The 25,992-nt window shown below is 46.6% G+C and overlaps 1 protein-coding gene across 5 annotated transcripts in view; it reads left to right on the top strand.

Moving 5' to 3' along the window:
* PLXNA4 (plexin A4) overlaps positions 1-25,992 on the top strand; it is a 461,826-nt gene that overhangs the window by 42,445 nt on the left and 393,389 nt on the right. The window contains exon 3 of one of the 5 annotated variants that reach the window (XM_006887137.1): positions 11,754-11,781. The exons of 3 other annotated variants lie outside the window; for them this stretch is intronic. In XM_006887137.1, coding sequence (XP_006887199.1) covers positions 11,754-11,781 — 28 coding nt within the window. Of the gene's footprint in view, positions 1-11,753; positions 11,784-25,992 lie in introns of all 5 variants that reach the window. One more of the 5 variants, XM_006887138.1, reaches the window with a different exon arrangement.

Genomic DNA, 25,992 nt, shown 5'->3' with positions numbered 1-25,992 from the left:
ATCCATCTAACATTAGCTACAATATCCCTAGTACCACGACCCCTTCTAAACCCAGCCTGGACTTCTGGTAGTTCTCTGCTGATGTGTTGTTCCAGTCGTTTTTGGATAATCTTCAGTAGAATTTTGTATAATTTCTCCCCACTACCCTCAAAATATTGAGGCATGCAAATGTGGACACACACAGATTTCCAGGTGAGGAATACTTGAGAATGGGAAAAATGATACTTCCTCTCAAGCTCAAGAAAAGGGAGATGGAGTAGAGGGAGTCACTGGGCGCCACCTGGCTGGCTCCAGTCTGCTGTGGGCATGTCAGCATTCTACGTGCTCAAGGGTCTGCATGGTGTGGCTCTGCACATCCAGGTCAGAAGTCCACCTGGGAATTAAGGACTTTGAACTAACGTGTCGGCTGGGGAGTCTCAGCTTGGTCACTGGTGGCACATCTGGTTTGGGGCGAGTTGCTTACACGCACGTACCTGTTGCACTGTGGGCTTGCTAATGCACTCGCCCCATCACTCCTTCGAGCGGGCTGCAGGTCATGTCACAGGACCCTGCCGAGCACTTGGCTTCATCAGAGGAATAAAAACAAATCAGAGCTAAGAAGATGGTGATCATGTGATTCCTGTGTTCAGAAGCGTTCTAGGGAATCTTCAACCTCCATGGATGTGAATGGCCACATGAGCCCAGTGGGCAGGTGAGGTAGTCCTTCAGAGCTGATGATTCTCTGAGGGGACATCGGATACCCCACATAGACAGGCACTAACTTCCTCTTGTGTTTGTGTGTATGTGATATCTCTTTTTGGGACCATTCCGGGGAGTCCAACAAGGGGGTGAATGCTGGGCCCTTGACTAGTGACCAAGTATCAGCCACCTGTGCAGCGTGATGCCTCAGATGACTAACTCTGGAAGGTGGTGGTGCGGGCAGTGCGTCCTCCACTCTCAAAACTTGGGCTCCGCCTCACACCCCCTGCAGCCCGGAAACAAGCTCCTTGATTTATGAAGGAACTTTTAATTAAAAGAACAGCAGGGGGCAAAACATTCCTCGTGTTGCCTTTCCAGGGTAAATGGTTCACCGCCTGAACCAGTTTTCTTTCTTACCCCAGTTCTGCAGATGGGGTATGCGTGCATGTGCGAGAGTGTGTGTGTGTGCATGTGATGTGTGATGTGGAGTATGTGTGAGAGTGCATGCGTGCATGTGATGTGCAGTGTGTGTGAGTGTGCATGTGATGTGTGATGTGGAGTGTGTGTGAGTGTGCATGTGATGTGTGATGTGCAGTGTGTGTGAGTGTGCATGTGATGTGTGATGTGGAGTGTGTGTGAGTGTGCATGCGATGTGTGAGGTGGAGTGTGGGAGGTGGAGTGTGGGAGCGTGCATGTGATGTATGATGTGGAGTGGGCCCCTTTTCTGGACCTGACCCCATCTGGGCTCTTTGCTCCAGGACCAGTTCCGCCTCTGCTCTCTGAGCATGGCCCCAGGGCTGCCCCCAGCCTGCTCATCTTTGCCTTGTATCTTGAGATTTCTCTTTGCAGCTTTCTTTGAAATCTTTACTTGAAGAGGTGCTGTCAGCGCTGCTCCAAGTGGTCGTGTAGGACCTTTATCCCTCCAGCCACCGTGCTGTTTGGGCATTTTTGGTGGTCACTGGACTTTCTCTGGGTGTGAGTTGATTTCCCGGACAGCCCCTCATTATGTTTCAGGGACGCTTTCAGGGTCTGCAGGAGTTGATCTTCTCTAATGTGACTGAACGTGACATCGTGGCGAGCTCTGGAACTCTTGGATAGAAATGGAGCCTTTCTTATGTGACCACACACATAGGGCGCCACGATCGATCAGCCCAGAAGCGTGATGTGGACCACTCTGGGGGGGTGTGGGCCCATCTTCTGGAAGTACCTGTGTTTATTTGACAGTTGGAAATGCATTTCTTTCTGTCTGAGAAGAGTCAAGTTCAGTCTTCATCATCCCACACTTTTTCCATCAGGAAAGTGTTCCTGCTTATAGAAGCAGGAGACAGATGTCCCCATCCAGCTGAGCACCTGCTCCCCCACCTTCCCTATAATCCCCTTTTAAAATATTTTTTTAAAATTTAAATTGGTTTGCATACAAAATTCATATATGTTCGTATACATTGTGTCTTGTCAACATCATTTGTTGGAGAGGATTTATTTTCCTCAAGTGATAGGTTTTGTTTCAGTACAGGAGCCATCTGACGTAGAGGAAGGAGAAATAAACAGAGCCCATGGAGAGCTGGCCAGCAGACACCCCCAGCTGAGGTCGAACAGAAAGCCACCTGCAGAGATTCCAGGGACACAGTCTGAGCCAGTGGCAAAAGCGTAGAATTGGACTAGTTTTTGTCCGTTTTCTTCAGAGAAATGGAACCAATGGGATACATGTCTATATGTGTATACAGAGAAAACTAGAGATAGAATATCTTCTCTGTTACGGTGTTGAAGTAGAATCCTTCCTCAGGGACCCTGTCTTTTGCCCTTACAGCCTTCACTGATTAGACAAGGCCCACCCTCATGATGGAAGCTAGTCTTCTCTAAGTCAACTGACAGAAAGTCTGCTGTGAGGTGGTGAGCCAGTAACTCTGTGTTCTATACAGTGTGGGACACTGCTTGGTCCTGTACCGTCTCACAGTAACTGCTGGGCGAACCACACGGAAGTAGCTTTATAGCATACCTGAGCTGGTGTTAGCCCAGGCCCTGAACACCACGGTCTAGTCAAGTTGATGCAAAAAGTCACCGTCACACACAGTGACACGCTCTCTCCTTCCTCTGTCACTGATTTCCTCTGAAAATAGGAGTCACTCCATCTGCAGAACTTCAGTCTGACTTACTGTAAAATGGAGAGAATGAGTACTGCACACACATGCACACACACACACCCTGCCTGGTGCACTGTTTATAAACTGACATGTCATGTCCTGCTTTGGGAGCGATGACAGGTTTGCAGGGACACATCTAACCCAGACCTTAACTCCACAACACAATGGCTTTCTGCTGTCCACTGCTCTCTCTAGCTCAGCCTGTTGGTATCCGGGGACCCGTCCCAAGGGAGCAGCTCATTGATACCCACCATGTGCACCCATCCCTACCCTGGCACCCTGCACCTGTTGCCAGTGGCCTTGGACAGATTTATTGGTGGAAAGGAAGCCAAACCCATGGAATCAGTAATGACATCACCTGTATCAGTGATGTTCACTTTCCAGCTGTTCGAAGGGATAGTTCTGGAGAGTTCTGAGGCCCCGGGGCTGTTCTGCCAGTGATGTTGTTGGTGTTGTTAAGTGTTGTCTAGTCCTAGATGACTCATAGCGACTCTATGAACAAAAGACCTGAACACTTAATGTAACTTTCTTCGTTTCTCCAAGTTCATAGGGTTTCCAGAGGCAAGCTGTTTCAGAAGTGGATGCCACTCCTGTTTTCAAGCTTGTTTTAATGATGTGTTGGTGTTCAATGTGTCTTTGCTGACCATCTGAAGCAGGGTTGCAGGGCTCCTGGCAGTGGGGGGTACTGTCCAAGGGGTGTTCTGCTCATTGTATAGCTCCTGCCTTGGCCACCCTTGCTGTCTCTGGGGAGGAGACTTTAGAACCCCAGGTCCCCTGCTCTAAAGATTTGCTTTTTGTCTGCCTTCCCAGACCGTGCTGGTCTGGCAGCTCGGTGCCCAGCCTGAAGCGGAGGAGAGGCTGTGCTGGCCTCAGGGGGAAGGAGCTGGCCCCACCTTCCTTGTCCAGCCTGTGTGCGACAGTCCACAGCTGGAGGTGCTTGTCTACCCTCCTGGGAGACATGGGAGATGTGGGGTGCTGGACCTTAGGTGATGACCTCTCATTCTGTCTCTCCATCGTGACAAACTAAAAAAACTCATGGTGATTGGGTAGAAACCTTCTCCAGGTTGGCCCTCCAGGGTGACTGACCCTCTGAGGTTATAAATCACGTGAGAGGAGATTTCCCATCTCTTGACCAAGGAGCCACTGGTGGATTTGAACCTCCAGAGAGGCAGGGCCTTTGAGTTAGCAGCGCAAAATCCCGGCGGTCTAGGCTGCCAGCAAGTGAACTGACAACAGGAAGGGCTAGAGAGCTAGAAAGGAGATCCAAAGAACCAGGGTCCTTTCTCTGAACTGGAGAAGCACCCAGCTGGCTGCTTTTCTGGCCCAGGCCACCTGCAAGCACAGCAGGGGAGGCAGACAAGGCTCTGTGATGGCAGGACAGCCAGGGAGCCCCTCGGAGGAGGAAGAAGGGAGGGAGTCAGGGGGACAAGCAGGGCCTCTGTCTCCTATTGCTGCCGGCACAGACTGCTACAAGCGTGTTGACTTAGTGTAAATTCATTGCCTTAAATTCTGCAGATCAGAACTCTAACATCGGCCTCACTGGGCTGAAGTCAAGTGTTGGCAGGGGGTTGGTGATTCCACCCAAGGCTCTGGAGGGGAATCCACTTTCTTGCCTCTTCTGCTTCCAGAGGCTGCCTGCGTTCCTTGGCTCTGTTCCTCCTCCTTCAAATCCAGCCACTGTGCTTTTCTGGGATCTTTCTTGGGGAGTCATAGGTCCCTCTGACCACAGCTGAGGGAAGTTCCCTTCAAGCACCCCTGTGATCAGATTGGGCAGCTCTGGGAGTTACATTGCTAATCCAAAGGCCACGCTGCCCCTGGCTGTTCAAATCCATTAGAGGTGCTGTAAGCCAAAGATGGGCAATCTTGTCCCATGTGCTTGACAGCCTGGGAAACCCAGAGGGTCATCTGTGTCGGTTCTGATCTGAGGGCAATGAGTGCGTGTAGGAGTGGGCCATCCACCTGGGTGGTCGAGACTACACTCCTGTCTCGGGATCTGCGCCACCTTGGCTGGATCTCCTTTGCCACGTGAAGGAGACCAAACAGAATCACAAGCTCTGAGAATCAGGACGTGACTCTCTTCCAGATGTGTCAGGACCTCTTCGGTGAGGGCATTATCTGCCGTCTGCTGGTAGTAGTTGCTATTGTGTGCTGTCAAGTTGGAACCGACTCATAGCTGACCCTCCAGCGGGTTTTCAGGGGCTGTAAATCACACAGACGGAAATTGCCCATCTTTCTCCCATCAAGCAGCTGGGGGATTTAAACCACCGCCTTTGAGTGCAGCACAGCTAGTACGGACTAGACCCCTCAAAAGCTCCCTTCTGCTAGGAGTTGTTTGCTAGGTGCTGCTGACTCTAGTAAGACTCAAAGTGACCCTGTGAACAACCAAAACGAACACTGGCCTGTGCTGTGCCACCTTCATCGTCTCTGACACACTAGAGCCCAGTGCTGAAGTTACCGGCTTAATCTATCTCATGGGGAGGTCTTCCTCCCCTTCGCTGACTCTCCATCTGCCCAAGTCCACTATCCCTTTCCGAGGAGTAGCCTTGCCTAGCTACGTGTCCACAATATTATCTGCCGGGAGAGCACCCTCTAAAAATCCGTAAATTGTTGGGGAGGGTATTAAGAATAGTACTCTTGGGGTCCAGTTTGGGACTACGTAGGGCCAACAAGAAACCCACATCTAAATAGATGAAAAAGTAAGGTCCGGTGTGAAAAACAACGTGTATGAACTTTGTAAGTAAACCAGTGTAAAATAAAAGTTATACTTAAATTAAAAAAAAGATTGAAAATCTCCCCCACCTTTGTCAAGGCTCCCGAGTAGAGTTCTTCACATCTGTGGTGAAGTTGGTGGGATGGAAATCACCCTAGTTTTCCGAGCCATGTCCTGGGGCTCTTTTGCAGCAGGAAGTGCTCTTTCTGACCTTGTAGTTTCTCTTTTTTGGGGGTGTCATTATACATGGACCCTGGTGGACAGCTGTGTTATATGCGGGCTGCCCACAGGAAGGCCAGCGATTCTAACCCAGCATCTACTCCTCAGGAGAAAGATGCGCAGTCTCCTCCCCTAAAGGTCTGCGGTCTTGAAAGCCTGTCGCCCTGTTGCTAAACGTTGGAATTGACTTAAGACCAGAGGCTTTGGTGCTTTGCTTGCTTTTCCTTGATTTCAGAGAAGCTTTGAGAAAAAAGCTGCTAGCAAGTTCACTTTGCCTTGTCTTCATTTGACAAGATAAGAAGGGTTTCTGGTTTCCCCAGCCTGGCTCATTCTCCTTAGAATTTGCATTTCCATCTCAGGTACACTAAATGGAATCTGCATTTTAATCACATGCCACGTGGTTCCTAGACATGCTTCAGGATTACCTGGGGATCTTGTCAACATGTTGGTTCTGGGTTTTGTCTGGCTAAGAAGCTTTGACTGGAATTCTCCAGCTGCTCTTCAGGAGAAAGATGGGCAATCTCCTCCTCTGCAATTTGCTGCCTCGGAAAACCCACTGGAGGGTCAATTATGGGTCGGTTCTGACTCCACAGCACACAACAACCACCACCACCGCATATCAGGGGGAAAGGTAGATTCTCAGCAGGGTGTTTGACCAGAATGAAGCCCTTATTCATGTGTTTGGGGCTGCCACAAAACCCCAATAAGAGGGTCTGGGAGAACTGCCTGTGGGCACTCAAGGTGCCATGGCATCCCCTGGCCAAAAGGGAGTCACCGCTGACCCTGACTTTACTGGTCAAGGGAGACCAAACAGCCAGACATGCTGTTTCCTCTTTTTAAAAAGGAAATCTTCTCTTGCCAGCTTTCGGTAACATTTATTGTTTTAACCAAATAGAAGAATCTAGGCATTGCAAGATGACCAAAGAAGGGAAAGGGTGGCCTCAGATCCTTGGGGACTGGAGGTGGGCAGAACCAGGCAGAATGGCCCAGCACGTTGGGAAACCACATACAGGCGTGGAAGGTGGACTGCGGGCCGGGTAGCCAGTGGATGCCATGCTCACGGCTGGACTGTCCAGAGCAGCAGAACCATGTTACCTCAGGAAGGCCGGGTCAGCGGTGGTCAGTTAGGGTACCAGCTCTCCAGTCCTGGCTGTAAGCAGCAGGCATGATGTTGACTTAGAGCTGATTTCCAGCTGCTGGCGGGCAGTAGGCCAAAGATGGTGCGGCCACCAGGCCTGGAAGTGCTGTTTTATTGGCCAGAGCTGGGGAGCAGGAGAAGGTGAGAAATGAGAAGCGAGTGAGCACCTCTTACCTGGTGAGGCCAGTCTTGTTACCTGTGACCCTCTGTTACCCATTACCCTCTGTTACTTGTTACCCTCTTACCTGTTGGCCACCTGGTAGGTGTGCAGCCTGTAAGCCAGGTAAACAGGGGCTCCCTTGTGTTGACTTCCTGGGAGTGAACAATTTCAGATCGTTCACTCATCATATCCATCGTTTTGTCATCGTATCCACAATTCTGTTTCTGGCTGTGTATGGCTGGCTCTCTCCCAACCCCACAGCACCTTCCTCTCGAATCAGCATCTTCAGATTTGTAATCCCTGGCGGGGACAGAGGGCCAGCAGACAGGGCTAGCACGGGCTTGCTGACGCCTCCTCCTTGGCTCACTGTAATGAACCGTCTCACGTGAGTTTATCACCTCAGCCTGTGTGAAATCACCCCCCACACGTTCCTCAGTAAGCACCAGTGGGCACTGCTGTCCTTGCTTATTTGGGTAACTGCGCCCCGCCCCCACCCCGAGAGGTGAAACTCCCACTGCTACACAGTCACCAGCCCCACAACCCTGGGTCACCCCAGGTACCTCTGCCTTTGCCTAGCCAAAGGCCCTTGGTCTCTGTGTGTTTGGGGGATCAACTCAGTTTCCCCTCAGGTAGTCAGCTCTTCATGGGGACAGGTCTGGTATGACATCCAGGCTTTAGAGAGGAAATACTGGTGCCAGTGCCTCGAGCAGGACCCTGGCCCTGGAATGTCTCTCGAACATTCCAGGGCCTGTCTTCTGAGTCTTCGAGAAGGTGGCTTTCCCTCTCCCACGTTGTATAAGTCCTTGTGCTTGCACACTGGTGTCTCCAGTACAGGATTGTTGTCCATCGTCACTGGGATGGGGAGGGCCAACAGCTGATGTGTCCTGTAACTTCTGTTTGCTTCAAATGTGTGTGCGCATAAATAGAGCGGGTGGGGGCTGTTGTTGGAAGAGCTCAGAGGACTTGGTTGCCCTAGTTGATGGTTCGCGCTGAAGCATCTCGGCTTCCATCCTCGGCTCTGCCCACTTCTCAAGAGGAGATGCCAGAGCAGCAGGCTGTGGAGGGATGCTAGGATGCCCTGTGGCCCCTGGATCCACATTTTTACCATCAGACCAAGGCTGACAACCGTACAGCTGACCTGGGCCCTTTGGAGTGTTGAAATGAGGTGTGTCTTTGGTGCTCATTGAACGTGTGGACCATGATGCCTTGGGAGAGAACTGTGGGGTGTTACCAGTTCTGCCTCCTGGGGGCCCCATGTGTGCCAGAGAAGAACTGAGCCGCATAGGGTTTGTGGTGCTTGGTTTTTTGGACGTCCATCACCAGTCCTTTCTTCCAAGGCCTTTCTAAGGTTGACCTGAGTCTTCAGCCATTTAGTTCAACAGAATGTGAACCCATTTGAGTCACCTGGGGACTCTGTGTATTGCATATCTGTCTAAACAGAATTTAGGGGGTTATAAATAAGGACAATTTCTAGATAGTATCTTCTAAACATTTTGCAATAGTCAATAATGCTTTGTGTGTTTGTGTGTGTGTGTGTGTGTGTGTGTGTGTACATGCCTAAGTGTATGTGATTATATCAGTCACTTGAAGCCAGTTAGAATACAAAGATATTTTCCTATCTCTGAATTCATCCCAACTTGATGGCAATGACAAAAACATGTCATCATGACTTAGGATGTGTCTTCAGTCTATATTATATCAGACCAGGAATTTGTGAATTTGAAGTGGGGTGGAAACTCCCCCAACTCAGTTATATGTGGGATATGTGAGGAGTTCATCCAGAGATGTCCAGGGTACCAGCCAGGGAGCCCATTTAATTCCTTCCCCCGCCCTCTCTCGCTCTCTTCCCCCCCCTTCCCCTCTCCATCTCTCTCTCCCTCTGTGTGTGTGTGTGTGTGTACGTGAGAGCCATGTTTAATCCCTTCTGATGGTGTTAGAGGGACATGCTTTGCAGTCCATTTGAGAGATTTGGAATGCTTTCATGGCTCCTTGGTGGTGAATGTTGACATTGCGAGTTAACAAGGCTCTTCCTGCCAAGAAACCATATTTCTCAGAACATCCAGAACAGCAGATTTTCCCATTTGGACAGTACTGTCCTGACGACAAGGTGTGTAAGATTCTAGGAAGATCCTGGAAGAACATGCTCCGTCCTTACTCACAGGACCCCTCTCAGGCCAGCCTGGGAAAAGGCTGTGAGTCCGGAACCCACCCATGTGTGCTTGTGTGACCTGGTTCATTGGTCACCTTGACTATGAGAGTATGTGACTAATTCAGTTTTCCAAAGAGTCATACCGACATCATACCCTCTAAGGACAGGCCAGTTCTGCTCACACCTCCCTTGGTCCGAGACCCGCTTCTCGACGAAGCTAGGGAGTGACCACAGGGAGGTAGCCTGGAGCTTCAAGTAAGTTGAGCAGTTTCTATTTCTGGACTGTTGTGGGTTGAATGTTGTAAGTGGAACCTCAGGATACTGCCTTATTTGGAAATACCACTGTTGTGTACCGTGGGATTGGAACCAACCTACAGCTGACTCCAGCGGGTTTTCAGAAGCAGTAAATCACATGGGAGGAAATTACCTATCTTTCTCCTGCAGAGCAGCTGGTGGATTTGAACTGAATACCTTTGTGTCGGCAGCACAACTCCTTACCACTAAGTCATCAGAGTTCCTCTTTGGAAATAGGCAGAGTCTTTGTAGATGTAATTCTGGGTTACAGCTCCTCGCCCTAAGGTCGTTGGTAGCCCAGCAGTGATGGATGACCCACCTTACTTATCTGGCTGATGGCTTCAAGCTTCTTGAAGTGCAAGGAGAAGCCAGGCTGGGTGATTCCACCTTGTTGATTGAAGTTCTGAAGTGGAGACACGGATTAAGGGGATGTCTTGAGTTAGAGAGGTGGCCATTCTCTGTCTCTAAGCTGCAAGTTTCAGAGCAATAAGGAAAAGTGGCTTCTGGTCGGGCCACCTGTGCTCTTCGAAGATGATTCCAGCTGAGACTCATCCTTGAAGACAGTGCTGCCTGGGCTGGTGTTAGCTGACGCAGGAGGGACGTGTGCTGGGCTTGTGCTGTCGAAAGGTACGCCGAGTTAGGGACCGCCCGAAGGTCGGGATTACCTGGTGGCAATGGCCATCTTGAATATCAATAAAGGTTGTGCTGGCGGATGCCACAATCATCGCTATCACTACTTGAATATCTGAAGTGCACAATACATTTTGCAAGAACCTTTCAAAGTTGATACTGTTGTTGATGCTGCTCAATCAGTTCTGCCTTGTAATGACCCCGGAAGGAGGCATAGTCCACTTCTGCACCATCTGAGTCCTGACTGGTTGGCTTGGCTTCATTGTTGAGGTCACTGTCCTAGGAAGTTCACCTTCCAGTACTCTGTGGTACTCTTGGGGTCCAGAAGTACACTGATCGCTGATCAGCAGGCATTTCTTCCTAGTTCTAATCTGGAAACTCTTGACGCCTACCTGCCCTGAGTCACTCTAATGGTATTTGAAATACTGATAGCATAATCCCAGCATCATAGCAACACAAGCCACCACATGTGACTGATTGACACAGAGTGGTTGTTTCTTAGTTCCACACACCCATCCTGGGAAGGAGTCTCACAGCAGCGAGACTCATTGAGCAGATAAGGAATCGGGTCTCAGAGGTTAACAGGCTCAAACACAGCAGAGCTAAAAAAAAAAACAATTGAAGCCTCTCAATTTCAATTCTAGGGCCATTTCACTCTTCTACAGGTGCCTCTGATGGGCAAACCCCACGGCTCACGCCAGAGGGACAATGTGATAATGAATCATTCTCTGTTGCCCCCTCCCCAGTCGCACACCTCACCCCACTCCTTCGGCAGTAAAAGCAAGCAAGGCTCTTCTGAAGCAACGTCCCATTGTTATTTTTTCCTTCTCAGCACCACGTGGATTGCTATTTTTATCCTGTACTAGAAACTCTTACATGGGGAGAAATGTTAATTGGTATTATTACAGCAAACTGTGTCCTAGTAACATCACAGTTCTCAGGTAAGCTCTTGCCCCAACCCCCGGCCTTCAAGGCAGCATGGAAGTTATTCTTTGTGCTGACAGCTGGCCCAGGTAGCATACAAAGGACGGGCTGCTGGTGGCCAGTCAGAGGGCAGTGTTTGAGGGAAGGCAGTGGAGGTGGGTTGAACTGTGATTAATGTTCCCCGTTATCTGAGGAAGGTAGGCTGAAGGCATGGTGTGTCTTTGGGGTACAGCTGCAGGGTCTTTGTGCGACAATCTGGGGCTTTTGTGTTCGAAGTCCAGCTGAAGGTAAGAGATAGCAGCCTGCACAGTCGTGCTCCTTAAGCCAGACTGAAGCAAGGACAGATGAAAAAAATAATAGCGATGAAGTCCAGACAAGTTTTCCTAACTTTGAGAGGGAAGATAAGCAAAAGGGCATAATACGTAGGAATTTAGTAAACAGGCGACATCCTTGAACAGCTTGCATTCAAATTCTTACAGTTTTCCTTCCCTGTAAGCTGTGCAGCCCCTCGGCCTCTGTGTCCCCATCTGTAAAATGGGGCAGGTAACCATCAGGGAGCTCTAGTGGTGCAGCCAGTGGGGAGTTACACTGCTAACAAGCTGGTGTTCAGGAGAAGAATGGGCTCTTAACCTCCTGTGTGGTTTACAGCCTCAGAAATCCACTGTAGGGTCAGCTCTGAGTCAGTTCCAACTGGAAGGCAGGACGTTGAGTTGAACGTTGACCTTGAGAGCCCTGGGGGTGTAGTCAGAGAGCTGCACTGCTCACCCGCCTCTGCTCTGCAGGAGGAAGACAGGCAGTTTCCTCCTGTGTGATTTACAGCCTTTTTACAGAAAACAGACAATGAAGGTCGGCTGTGAGTCAGTTCCAGTGTGATAGCAATGAGAAGATGATGATGATGATAATAACAATGTAGGGTCTGTGAATGGTGCAAGGGTTTAAAGTCATCTGGTGCCAACCTAAAGGTCAGAGGTTAGAGGTCACCCAGAGCTGCCTCATGATCCGAGGGTCTCAGGATGCTGGAGGTCAGAATCTGAAACGCTAGCCATTGAAAACCTCCATGAGTACAGTTCTGCTCTGCCCTGCCTGGGGTGGCAGTCAGCGCGAAGGGCCTTCATACCTACACTTCTGAGTCTCCGTGGGGATTGGAGCACATGGTGTGGAGCTTAGTAAGGCCTCCAGATAGTAAGGTGCTCCTCGTGATTCAGCCCCTGTGCTCTGAGAAACGTGAGGGCTCTGTTGGACAGGGATGCTCTGCGTTGTTGGAACAGCCATATCTCGCCGGTGTTACTCACTGAGTGTCTGAGTCCTTGGGGGATGGCACCGTCCAAATCCCACAGTTTCCTCTCTCTATCTGGGAAGAATCATCAGTTTGATTTAATAATATCCTAAAAAACGTAATTTTCAGTAATGTAATGGCATTGCTTTTTACTCTTAAGATATCAGTGATAGAATTTATGGAAAACAGAGAAAAAGAATCAAGAAGGAAACAAAATTCACTTGAAATTCTATCCCCTTTAGAAAATAATTATTAATACTTGAGTATCTTCTAGTTTCACTGCCCCCCACAAAGTAATGTATTTCCTCACATATACTGTGCCCAGGTAAACAGCATACACATAATATGCATAATGTGTGTAGGAACCTCATGCTTCAGGGAGCTGTGTGGTTTGCAAAAGCCCTATCATGCATGTGTTATTTGAATAAAATGAAAGGCTAAGCAAAGTTTGGATAACAGAAACATGCATTTTTTTATGTCTTGCTTCCCACTGCTCCCCCCTTACTTTATGAATATTTCTCCATGTGATTAAATATTCTTCAAACATGCAATCCAAGAGAACAAACAAATCTATCTTGGAGCAAGTGCAACCAGGGTGCTCCCTAGAGACCAGGAAGATGGTTCTTCATCTCATGTACATCAGGCATGTTGTCAGGAGGGGCTATTCCAGGAAGATCCTGGACAAGAGAGACTCACATAGCGACTGTAACCATGGACTTGAGCCTGAGGGAGACCATGAGGTTGGCACAGGGTCAAGCAGAGTGCAGATCAGTTTCTCACCGGGTCACTCTGAGGCACAGTTGACTTGATGCACCCTACTAACAACAACAGTAGTATTTCCTGACTCAACCTTTGCTTTTCTGGCTTTTACAGTTAAGCTTTCTGGGTTTCTTATAGATATACTTTATTTCTTTTTATCCCCATTATTTTTTTGCTCCAGGGATTAGATTATCTTTGCTTCTCCTCCCTCTGGTGATTTGATCCTATTTTAACTTAATAGTGACTTCCTTTAAATTTTTGAAAGCATCTTTAAAACCATAATCCCTGAGCACCAAAGTTAAGAATGAAGCAGTATTGAGTTTTCTTCACCTCCTCCTAAGTTCCTGTTTTTATTAATTTGACCTAGGTTTTAAGATCCATATTAACATTTTTACATCATGTTTATTCTACTATTTTTTTCATCTTTTCAAATGTTGGCTTTGATATTTTCACTATTTTAAAGGGACCCATCCTGACCTCGCTGTCCACGGGGAGCTGAACTGCTAACCCCTCCCTGAGGGTTTAAATCAGCCTCTGACTCTGACAGGGAAAAAGATGCGAAATCTCCTCCTGTTTGATTTACAGCTTCAGAAACCCAGGGGAGGATCCGCTAGCACTCAGATCCGACTCCGCAGTAATGAGTTTGAGTTATTATTTTAGACTTGAAATTATCACGAATATTTAGGCATTTCTAAGAGCCATCATTTCTCGTAGATTTGCGACATCAAAAATCCATACCTGTGGGTTCTTGATTCTGATTTGTGTCTTGGTAGATAAGCATCCATCTTTAAGACAATTGTTTTGATGTGAATTTTTTTTTCAGTGAAGGGAATTCTGATAACACCATTTTCCAGCCCTGAAGTGTCTGAAAGTGCGATCTTGACCTGACATTTAAATGACAGTGTGGCCCAGCGTCTCGCTCCCTTCAGGTTGTCCACACACCTCATTCCTGGGCAGGAGGAATAGATGAGATGGGGCAGGGGTGGTGGTGGTGGCAGTGTGAGTGTTCGTTCCTTTGTAAATTACCTTCTCCTTTCCCTTTCTGAATGCTTGTGCAATGTTCTCCAGGCGCCAAACACTTTTATCAGAATATGTATATGTGTTGTTCTGATTTCTTTTGCATTGCATTTAAATATGCTCTTTCATAGTGCAGCCGGGGCTTTCAGCTCGGGGAGGGGTTTGTGGGTTTGCTTTTCTATTTCTGGTCATGCTTGTTTCTTCCCTGTGTTGTTTCTCTTTGGAGATCTTCTCAGATGCGAATCTTTGTGTCCCCCTTTTTGTCTTCCAAGTTTCATGTATTTTTATTTTCTCACCGACATCTGAGTTCCGGGGCACTTTTTCAGGTGCGGCTTTCATTTTTGCACTTTGTTTTGTGCAGGACGTGTTTGTCTGCACAGCTCGGTGCTGCGTGGATTTGCCGCGCTTCCTACAAGAGCATGATAAGCTGCAATAAAATAGAACTCTTTCAAGACCGAGCGTGGTTACCAGCCAGATGGCGGGCTGTGTGTGGAAGGGTGAGTGTAAGAGGTGTCCAGGAAGGAGCAGGAGCAAAGTGTGGGTGCAGCTCTCTGTCAAAGCATCTGGAATTTGGAAACCAATCATTTTTGCCATTTGGCAATTTCAGCATCTGTATTTAAAGTAGGGAAGTGTGCTGGAGACCCTTGAAAGCAGCAGGTGAAGTAAAGACAGTTTCTGCTTCACTCTGGGACATTTGCTATTGTGTGCACAGGCACACCCCATGTCCTGCCAGCCACCCCACCCCCATGTATCACTCATCTGTGCTGACTCAACTTGATCTGCTGACAAACCAGCACGCAGACTTCCTGCTCTTCTGCTGGATAGTTCAGAGGAGAGGGTATGGACTGAAAATGTCAAGGAGGAATAAGCCACACTCCAAACCTCAGGAGGGGCCCCTTCTACTTCCAGGGGTCTCCCTGACACTGATAAGTGCTGTCTTCTGGTTGGGTGTAGTTGTGTGGGTCTGACACATAACAGCCCCATAGGTTTTCGAAGACTATGATTGTAATAGGAACAGACTGTCTTGTCTTTCTTCTGCTGGTGGGTTTGAACCATGGACCTGCCAGTTAACAGATGAGTGTTGAGGAATCTTTTCACATGAGTCAGTGGAAGAGAATTTCACCATATCTCATCTCCTGTCCAAAGCCAGGTCCAGTTCATCCTGGAGTTCCTCTCTGGGCCACCAAGAAAAGGGGGTCATATATCTGCGTGTGCCACTCAGTCTACTCTTGTGTTTCTCATTACCCTCCAGTTGGGATGGAGTCCTTGCTGACCTACCAGGAGGGTTTTTGAGGCTGTACGCTGCATGGAAGGAAATTGCCCATCTTTCTGAGTAGTGAGTGGATTCAAGGTGGCAGGGGGGCACCAACTCTGGCTTAGCACTGCCCCTGTCTATGGCCTCACCACCAGAGTATGAGAGATTATAACCGAGACACTGGCTTTTAGTAACTCTTCAGGGCAGAGTAGGGCCATTCCATAGGCCTGCTCCAGCTTTCTCCTGTGGAGCAGCTGTTGATTTGAACCACTGGCCTTTTGATTATCACATAAATACCAAGACACCAGAGCTGCTTACCTGAAACCAGAACAACAGTTGTTGCTGTTGCTTTTGTGTGCCCTTGAGTAAGAACCAACCCATCGTTGTCTCTCCAGTGGGTTTTCAGAGGCAGTAAATCACACAGAAGGAGATTGCCCATCCTTCTTCCGTGGAATAGCTGGTGAATTCACATTGCATGCCTAAGATGGTTTAACTATATGTGAGAAAATAGGGATGGAGGGAAATCTAAAACTTTTTCCTTTTGACATTAAAATTAGTAGCGTTAAGAACGAATTTGAGTTATTACCCTCTGTTTCTTCAGGTGGCTTATAAATGGAGGCTGCATGGGACAGTCAAAGCCCTCTTCTCTGGCACCACACTATAGGGGCCAGTTACCCACATGGATCTGTTTCTCCTGTTCCACTTCTGTTTTGACATCAGATATCAACTACAAGCTTGAGGGCCCCATGTTGTCTCATTTCTAATGCTGGGACCAAATGTGGGGTTTCTCCCCTTGTCCTTCAGGATCCCAGCTACGAACTTGAGAGTTCTGATCCACAGGCGCCCACTACTCTAGCTAACTCGTGATCTTCCGGGATGACCCGCAGAACACGCGAAAGCTCTGTACTTATAATTACACTTTATACTTATAATTACACTTTATACTTATAATTATACTTTTGTTATGTGCTGTCAAGTCAGAACCAACTCATAGCTGACTCTCCAACTGGGTTTTAGAGGCTGTAAATCACCTAGGAAGAAAATGTCCATTTTTCTCCTGCAGAGAAGCTAGTAGATTCGAACTACCTGGCTTTAGGTTGGCAGTGTAACATCTTACCATTGACCCATCAGAGCTTCCTGTTGTTAGGTGCCATCTAGCCAAGTATGACTCATAGCGACCCTATGAACAACGAATCTGAGCCCGTCCTGTCCTGCCCCATCTTCATACTTCCTGACACACTAGAGCCCATTGCAGCAATCACCGTGTCAATCTCCTGGTTGAGGGTCTTCCTCTCCTTCATTGAACCTCCACCCTTCCCAGCATCATGTCCCTCTCCAAGGAATAGCCCTTCCTAGCCACGTGCCTCAAGTATGTGAGGTGAAACCTCATGATCCTTGTTTCCAAAGAACACTCTGGCTGCACCCTGTCTAAGATAGGTTTGTTTGTTCTTTCGGCCGTCCATGGGATGTTCAGTGCTCTTCTCCAACACGACAGCTCAAAGGCATCAATTCTTCTGTCATCCCTATTCAGAGCTCCCTAATATTTTTTTTTCTTAAAGGATACAAATGCAGAGAGGCATAGAGTGAGGTCTGGGAGGGATTCTCAGCTAATGTCGTTCACCAACAGGAAGCTCATGGCGCTTCCGTGTACAGAGCTTCTACAGAAGCCTCATTCCATAGTCTTGACTGAATGAATGGTTCTTCTCCCCTTCTGGCCTGGCCACCTCCCACCTAAGAGATGCCTCATTAGCATAAACTTCCAGGTGCAATCTGGGACCTCATCAGAGACACTTCAGTCACCATGGAAGTACCATGTCTTAGAGTTTATCTCTTGGGAACAAGGACAGGGACCAGATTCTTTGGGTCAAGTGGCTTTTCTCGACCAGAGCTCTGTCCTAGATCGTGGATGGAGCAGGGCCATTGGTCTCTGGAGTTGTTGTGTCTGTGCAGAGGGACAGCCCAGAGGGCTGGAGGCTCTTCACGGCGGGCCTCTGCTGTGGCCATACTGTGCTATGTGCGTGCCTCACCTGGGCACGCATGAAGGTGTGTATTTACATTCACAAGGCTGCGTGTTTCAGAACTGGAATTGTATCCCGTGTCCCTGCAGATGTAAAGGGAAAATGAGGGCTTTGCGTGTTCCAGGGACGTAATTACGGTAATAGGCAGACCTTGTTGCTGTTAGGCGTGCAGTCCAGCATTCCTCTGTACGCAGCTTTGGGAGAGTGTGGAACCGTTTCCAAGGGAGCGCGTTGGTGCAATTTATTACTGAACTATCAAATTCATAGGGAGCTCTAGTGGCCTAATGGGTAAGAAGATTGCACTGATACCCCAAAGCCGAGAGGTTCAAATCCACTGACTCCTTAGGAGAAAGATGATGGAAAATGTCCTCCTGTGGGATTTACAGCCTCTGAAGACTTCCTGGAGGGTCAGCTATGAGTTGGCTCTGACTTGATGGCAATGAGTGAGTGGCCATATCCTTGGTGCTTGCTTGGCTGTTACCTAAAGGTTGGTGCTCATCCAGGAGCACCTTAGACGGAAGGTCGATGATCCACCTCAAAACAGTCACAGCTTGGAACCCTGGAGCACAGTTCTCAGCTGCAGCACCTGAGTTTGCTGTGGGTTGGCGTCAACAACAGCAGCTGCTCCCGGTTTTGGTTTCTTTCTTTTTTTAAAAAAAATTATTTTACTATTTTTTATGTGGGTATCATCAAATCAGATCTGACTGGTACAGGAAGAGATTGCCCCTCCTTCTGTAGCACAGCATCTGGTGGATTTGAACTGGTACCTCTGGGATCTGTTTTTGGTTTCTAAGGGGAAGTGCATACTTGAAAAGTGTGAGCCTTAATGACTCTTCAGTGTCATTTGCATCCAAACAGAAAATATAGCAGAGTCTCCCCAAAATCTATTCATGTCCCTTCCAGTCTCCTTTTCGTTGTCTTAACAGCACTCCCCATGGCTTCCCTTAGACTGTGCTTCATATAAACGGACTCAGGAAGTACACATCCTCCTGAGTCTCATTTCTCTCCTTGCCCCTGCCTTTTTATTGTAGTAAAAAGATATGTTGTTGTTGCTGTATGCCATCAGAGTCGATTCCAACTTCCAGCAACCCTGTATAACAGAAGAACTGCCCTGAAGGGCTTCCAAGGCTGTGATATTTATGGAGCAAATACATTCTCATTCATATTCTCTCTCTCTCTCTCTCTCTCTCTCATATTTATAGGAGCAAATTCATTCTCTCTCTCTCTCTGTCTCGTATTTATAGGAGCAAATTCTCTGTGTGTGTGTCTCTCTCTCACATTGTTATTGCCTTAGCTCTTGCTCTCTCGCTCTCTCTCTCACATTGCCATTGTCTTGGAAGCTCCTCAAGGCTGCCTCTCCTTTGGGGTTTCTGAGACTGTAAATCGCATGAGAGGAGATTGCTCGTTTTTCTCCCGAAGCTCGACTTTAGGTTAGCAGCATAGCTCTCTACAAATTTCCAGGTCTTATTTTCAGCACAGCTCCTGAGTGGATTTGAACTGCCAGCTTTTCAGTTCCTAGCTCAGTGCTTAACACTACACCACCAGTCTCTTTATGGTAAAATACACAAAGCTTAACATTTACCGTTTTAACTGTTTTTAAGCTGTGTACAATTGTTGTTGTTATGCACTGTTGGGTGGAAACCAATTCATAGCAGGTTTTCAGAGGCAGTCACTTGCATGGGAGGAGATTGCCCATCGTTCTCCCAAGGAGCAAGTGGATTTGAACCATGTGCCTTTCAGTTGACACGCAGCTTCTTACCACTAGGCCACCAGAGCTCTCTTATGAACAATTAAGCGTCATTAATTACAATGACAGTATCGTGTAACCATTTCCACTAATTATCTCAACACTTTCATATCATTTCAAGCAGAAACTCAGTGCCATTGCAATCCCTCCCTCCCGCCCTTAGCCTCCATGCCCCCTAAAGTACTTTCTGTTTTAATGAATTTGCCTATTGCAGACATTTTATATGAGTGAAATCAAACGGTATTTTCTCTCATCTCTGGCTTATTTCACTCAATATGCTTTCAAAGTTTCTCTATATCGAAGCCTGTATCAAAACTTCATTTCTTAAAAAAAAAACCACCACAAACAAACTTTATTTCTCTTTATGGCTGAATTATATAGTTCCGTGGACCACATTATGTTTGTCAGCTCACCTGTTGAGAGATGCTTGAGTTGTTTATAACTTTGGACAAACAGGAATAGTGCTGTTAGGACACTGGTATGTGCAGATGAGTTTAGGTCCCCGCTTTCATGTCTTTTGGAGTAGATTTCTGGGACAGATAAAGATTCTATTTAAATATCTGAGTGTTTCCTTTCTTTTTGTTTAAAGAGCTATGTTTATAAAGATGTAGTAAAACATTTTCTTTTCTATTCTTTGTGTGCCATTGATCCACAAATCCATAGTTGTAGCTTGCAAATTTTTGTTGTGTTGCCTTCTGTTGTATGAAAGGACCAGGATTTCTCTTCCTATTTTTTTTGAGGGGTCTGGATGGTTTCCAGCTTGAGTCTCTTATGAAGGACGCTGCTAGCACTTCTTGCTTTTGTGCATGTCTCCCACTGGCTACATGTTCACATCTCCACTGCAGAGAGGCTGAGAACAGTCCCTGGACCAGAGTACATGCGTGTGCTCAGCTTTATGGTTAAAAGATACCCCCAAAGAAGATACATGTTTTTCAAGGCCTTTTTAAGACTGGGAAACTGGTGTGTTTTTCTGTTTTTTCTTTTAAGCTGGTTTACATTTCCATTAGAAAATAGTAGAAAGATGTCTCTTTCCTTCTTTGACAATGTAGGATGGTGGGTGTTGGAGGGAGATAGACTGGGATGTATTGGTTCCCAAGTATCGTTTCAGTGTCCACTGCTCTAAGTGACAGGGAAGTAATACTATCTCTTTATTTTTTTACCATCTTGCCCCCAGAAGTTATCTTCCTAAGGTATTGTCCCCTGCATCAGAAGGTTGCTCGGTGGAACTGCTACCAAGTTTGTCCAATTAAACTGCTTGTTCTCTTTGCATCATGAAAAGTGTGGATTGATAGGATCAGGCAAGTGTGGTTAATGTACACATGACCTCCAGTCCATTGCCTCTCAGTACTGAGCATAGACAGGAGGAAACCATCAAATCCCCAAACCTCAAACCAGACCCATTGCATCTGAGCTGACTGCCTCGTAGCAACCCCACAGGACAGAATAGAATAGCGCCGTAGTTTCCAAGGTTGTGATCTTTACAGACGCAGACTGCCTCATCTTTATCTCACAGAGTGACTGGAGATTTGAACGGAAAGGTCGGTACCTTTCAGGTAGCAGTAGGACGCTTAACCACTGTTTCACTAGGGCTCCATTTGATCCACATATAACCCAAGTGGCATCCACTTCCCAAATAGCTGCCTCCAGAAACCTTATGAACTTGGAGAAACGGTGAAAGTTACACAAGTGTTCAGGTCTTTCGTTCTTAGGGTCTCTATGAGTTGTCTGTGACTCACCGATACTTAACAACAATAACAACACAAATGTAACATATAGTTATTGACTTGACTCCAAACACTAGGAACTCTATAGAATGGGAAAACTGCCCTCTGAGGGATCCTAGGGAGTAAATTTTTTTTTTAAATTAAATTTTATTTTATTCTGGTTTACTTACAAAGTTTGTATACAGAAATTGTTCTTCACACCAGATCTTTCCCATTTCCTTTACCCACCACTCCCTCCACCCATCAAATTGTGGGACCCTATTTTGTGCCCCACCCCCATCCTCAAGGTTGTAAATTTCAATGGAAACATAGTGCCTCGTCTTTCTCACAGTTGGTGGATTTGAGTGACTGACCTTTTGATATATAGCCCAATACCTACTCTCTGTCCCACCAAGAGGGGAGAGAAGTGGAGGAGGGGTCTCAGATGGGATCTTGGCCCAGAGAATGAACATAAGTGGAGAAGCTGATGCGATCTGAATGAGTCTATGACTGAGTTAAGGAAATGATACCAGCGTTAATGTCTGTTTTGTCAACTATCCCACCTTGTATAAGATGCTGACATTTAAGAAAACTAGATGAAGTGTATGTAGGCACAGTCTGTGTTTCTCTGTAACTCTTTCTGTAAATCTAAAATTATTTCAAATTTAGGGAGTTACAAAATGACAAAGTATTGCTAAGGTACCAAAGGAAAAATTTCCAACTCTACATGGCACGGGACAGCAGCACCCAGAACTGCCAAATGAGTTCGGAAGACTCAGGAAATGACGGGCACGCTTAAAGGATGTATTACATACCTGCTGAGGCCTACCTGGAGATGGTGCTATGAGAGAGAAAAAAGGTGGTGGTTGAAATCTCAGCCAGGATGTGTCTCCCCCAGGCCCACACTCAAGGCCTCTCAGTGGGCTGGGGCTGAGGTGGTCTTTGGGCACGAATAGAGAGCGGTGGGTGGTGTCCTGCCCTCGCCCTCCTGATTGAGTCATCAGATCTCCAGCCTGGCCCCTTGCCCCCTCTTCTCCTCCTGGTCCTGGTGCAGCCCTCCGACTGTTAAGGGACCTCAAGTGGCCACTGCTTACTGCTAATCTATTTGTTGTCCCTCTGGTCACAGAGAGAGCAGTAAGGGAATTTACCACTGACTTGAATCCCACCACTGCCCAAGCTGGGTGATCAGCTCTCTGGTTGTCTGACTTAGCACGGCTGCTCCCACTTCTTTGGAGAAAAGAGAAGACTTAGAGACGGGGAACATTTTGGCAGTTTTCTCTGACTGTATACCTCTCTTTTTCTTTTTCTCCCATTTTCATCTTATACCGATTTATTTACAAAGTTTGAATACATTGATTTTCACACAAGATCCTTGCCATTTCCTTCATGTCCCCCTCCACTGAATTGTGAAACCCTGTGATTAACAGCTGCACACTAGTTACACAAGTTTGAAGCCTAGAGAGAGTGTGGGGGATGCAAAGTGAGGTTCTCTAAGATCACTGCCATCCCACAAATGCAGAGAGTGCTCCCCATAGCAGGCAGCTGTGCGTGGTGTGTGCCCTGGTGTCTCCAGGACTAGTCAGAGCAATCTAGAAAATAAAAAAGAGCTCATCATTCCTTAAAGATTTATTGAATAGATACTATGTGACATGCACTGTACTTGGTAATAAGAAAATGAAAAGGTATAAAATTTAGTTTTTCTCCTTACAGTCTTGTTTGAGGGCTGACTGAGCCTGTGCTGTGCGTGTGCCCTCATGTATGTGCAGGTGCTGAGATTCAGTATCCAGTTGGGATTGGGTGAATCCAAGTGCAAATGCAGACATTTCCGCGTGTGTGTGTGTGTGTGTGTGTGTGTGTGTGAAAATCTGCTTGTGATCCCTGATTTCCTGTGACCATGAAAGTTTTGACAAACTTTGTTTTCCCAAGTACAGACAGCTCCCAAATTATGAACAAGTTCTATTCCTAAACCTTTCTTTATATCTGACTTGTACATCAGTCAGAAGAGTTGAGTACAGTTCATTTCTAATGTCAGTTAGATGTTTGTCATATTGTTATGTGCCATCGAGTCACCTGCGACACATAGCAACCCTATGTACAAAAGCCCTAAACCCTGCTCTATCCTGTGCCAAGCTCACTGTGTCTGACATACCTACCCTGATTATCCCAGTCATTGAATCACTCCACCTCATAGAGGGTCTTTCTCTCCTGTGCTGTCCTCCACCCTCCCAAGCATGATGTCCTTCCCTAAGGAGTGATTCCACCTTGCAACATGTATGTTAGACGAAGATTCATAATCCTTGCCTCCAAGGAGCAGCCTGGTTAAACCCTCTCCAGGATTAACCTGTTCATTTTCTTAGTGGTCCATGGTATATTCAATACTCTTCTCTAAAACCAGAGCTCAAAGGCATCAATTCTCCTTTCCTTCCTAGTCATTGTCCAGCTCTCTGATGCATAGCGAGTGATTACAAAGACCATGGCCTGTATCAGATGCACCTTAGTCTCCAGACTGACACCATTGCTCTTCAGTACTTTGGAGAGGTCCCTAATAGCAGACTTTTGCATCGCAATATATTTTTTAATTTCCTGGCTGCTGGTGCCAAGAGTTTGCTTGGCTCCACAGTCAACAGTTGTTGCTATTAGATACTATGAAGTCCAGTCTCACTCACCATGACTCCGTGTAAGTAAGAAGCAAGGTCCTGCTTCATTATCATGAATTTTGCTCTTTGGTCCCTTTGCACCCACTGTGTTGATCTCATTGAGGGTGTTCTTTTTTCACGGACTCTCACCTTTACCAAGCCTGATGCCTTTCTCTAGGAACACATCTCTGCTAATAACAAGCCCAAAGTATGTGAGATCAAGCCTCATCATCCTTACTTCTAAGGTGTACTCTAAGTGCATTCCTTCTAAGACAGATTTGTTTGTTCTTTTGCTAGTCTGTGTGATAGTTAATATTCTTCCACAACACCATAGTTCAGAGGCATCAGTTATTCCAACTCTTCATCATCCAGTGTGCACGTGTATATGGGACAACTGAAAATACCATGCCTTGACTTAGTCCTTAAAGTGACAAAGTAGGCACAATATTGGCTCAATGACATCTAACAACAACAAAACAAAATATAAGGTTTAAAAATATTAGTAATAAACTGAAGCCAATTATTGTTTGGTTGTTTTTTATTTCATTCACAATCATGTGTAAGATGATAGTCATCTGGGTTTAGTTAACAATAAACTCTGTGTGTGTGTGTGTGAAGCCTCTTGTTTATATCAGTCAAGACCTGGTGAGTGGGCCTTTGTATTTAAAAGTCATTTGGGCCCTTGGGCCTGGTGTTAATTGTGTTTGGGTAGGACATTGTTCTAAGTGGTATAGTACTTGTCTGTCAGTCTGCTGTGCTGAGATAACTCGAGGTAGCTGTGATACTGAACGCTATACCATTGGTTTGTCAAATACCATAATAGTTACCCTTGGTGGACAGGGTTTGGTAGAGTTCCAAGATTAAAACAGGCCTGGAAGCAGGATTTGCATCCACTTCTTAAACAACAAGCCTTAGGAAACCCTATGAACATTAGGGAAATTATATGAACATTAGAGAAATAATAATAGTTATATAACAGGGTTCAGGTCTTTTGTTCATAGGGTCACTATGAGTCCTACTTGACTTAACTGCACTTTACAACAACAACTACAATTGTTTCAACTTATGTACAAATTCTATTTAAAGACAGATTAAGGTACAGAACTTGTTTGTAATCTAAGAACTCCCTGTGCTTTGAAACCAAATGTGAATAAACACTTATTGTCATGGAAAGATTATTTATGGAATCTTTTTCCGTAAGACCAACCACTTGTCTTCAAGTGACCCTAACTCATGAAGACCCATGTGTCAAAGTAGAACTTTGTGTTCTATAGGGTTTTCAATGCTGATTATTATTATTATTATTATTTTAAAATTCAGTTTCCAGGCCTTTCTTCCAGTGGGCCTCTGGGTGAACTCAGACCTCCAACCTTTTATCTAGTACTTGAGATCCTTAACTGTTGTGCCACTTAGGGACTCCTTCCCTCAAACTTACATGTATCAGAATGACAGTGTCACCTGTTGAGTGTGTTGAGACACAGATAGCTAGACTGACCCAGATAGTTACCAGTTCAGCAGATTTAGGATTTGCCTTGAATGTTTGCATTTCTGACCAGTTCTTGGTGCAGCTGATGCTTCCAGTCCATGAGCATACTGTGAGAACCACTGTCTGTTTAGGACCTGCACCATCTTTGTCTCCTGTCCTGCTCCAATCTGCCTGTTCTGGTTTCTCTGCTCAAGTCCCTGGGGAAGGTTAACCTTGTTGAAATGTCTTCCTCTTCTCCCTGATATACGCAGGATTTCCATCTGTTAGTGGAAAGCTGTTTCTTTGCTTCTTTCCCCCTTAATTTCCTCATTTCCCCCCTTCTTCTATTTTCCTAGTTGAGTCTCCAGATACCTCCACACGACTTAACAGTAGAGCTCAGGGCATAGTCCCATACCGATTCCCACAATGACCCCAATTAGGAGGAGGCAGATGCAAAATGAGTACCATTCCATCACCGTCTTCATTTTCTGTACCCCTATGTGCCTCTACCCCAACACATTTCAATTCCAGGCTCCCAATTCCCTAATCACTTTGCCAGAGTAAATAATTGCTGGTGTGTGGTGACCCAGGTCACAGCCAATGGAGGAATGCAATTAGGGCCTCCATTTCCCACCGTCTTGGGAGCTGGCTTCCAGCTGATCTCGTTTCTTTGACCTCTGGTACCGATGTTCGTATCCTCCCCTTCTTCCTCTTCTGACACCAGAGTGATTGGGTTGGAATAGATCTGCTGGTTAGGAGAGGCTGATGCTGTCTCTCTTTTGTTTGGTTCCCAATGGAAACAAAGGTCCCGGACTGTTCTCCTTGGGAAGCACAGTCCTTATGTCTGGTGATGTGTCAGTGCTCTCTCATAACTGTTTGAGGAAAATTTGAGGTAAGAAATTAATTGTTTGCTGCCTCTTTTTTTTTTTTTTTACTTTTCTGTGGGTCACAAAAATCTGATCCTTTTGTGCACAAGGTGGTTGTTGTTGTTAGGTGCTGTCAAGTTGATTACAACTCATAGTGACCCTGTGAACAAGAAATCTGAATCCTGTCCTCTCCTGTGCCATCCTCAC

The sequence above is a fragment of the Elephantulus edwardii genome, unplaced genomic scaffold, assembly GCF_000299155.1.
Source record: "Elephantulus edwardii isolate Elephantulus edwardi_28Jun2011 unplaced genomic scaffold, EleEdw1.0 scaffold00055, whole genome shotgun sequence".
Lineage (NCBI taxonomy): Eukaryota > Metazoa > Chordata > Mammalia > Macroscelidea > Macroscelididae > Elephantulus > Elephantulus edwardii.
The sequence above is the reverse complement of the archived record's forward strand: the minus strand, read 5'-3'. Positions and strand labels throughout refer to the sequence as shown.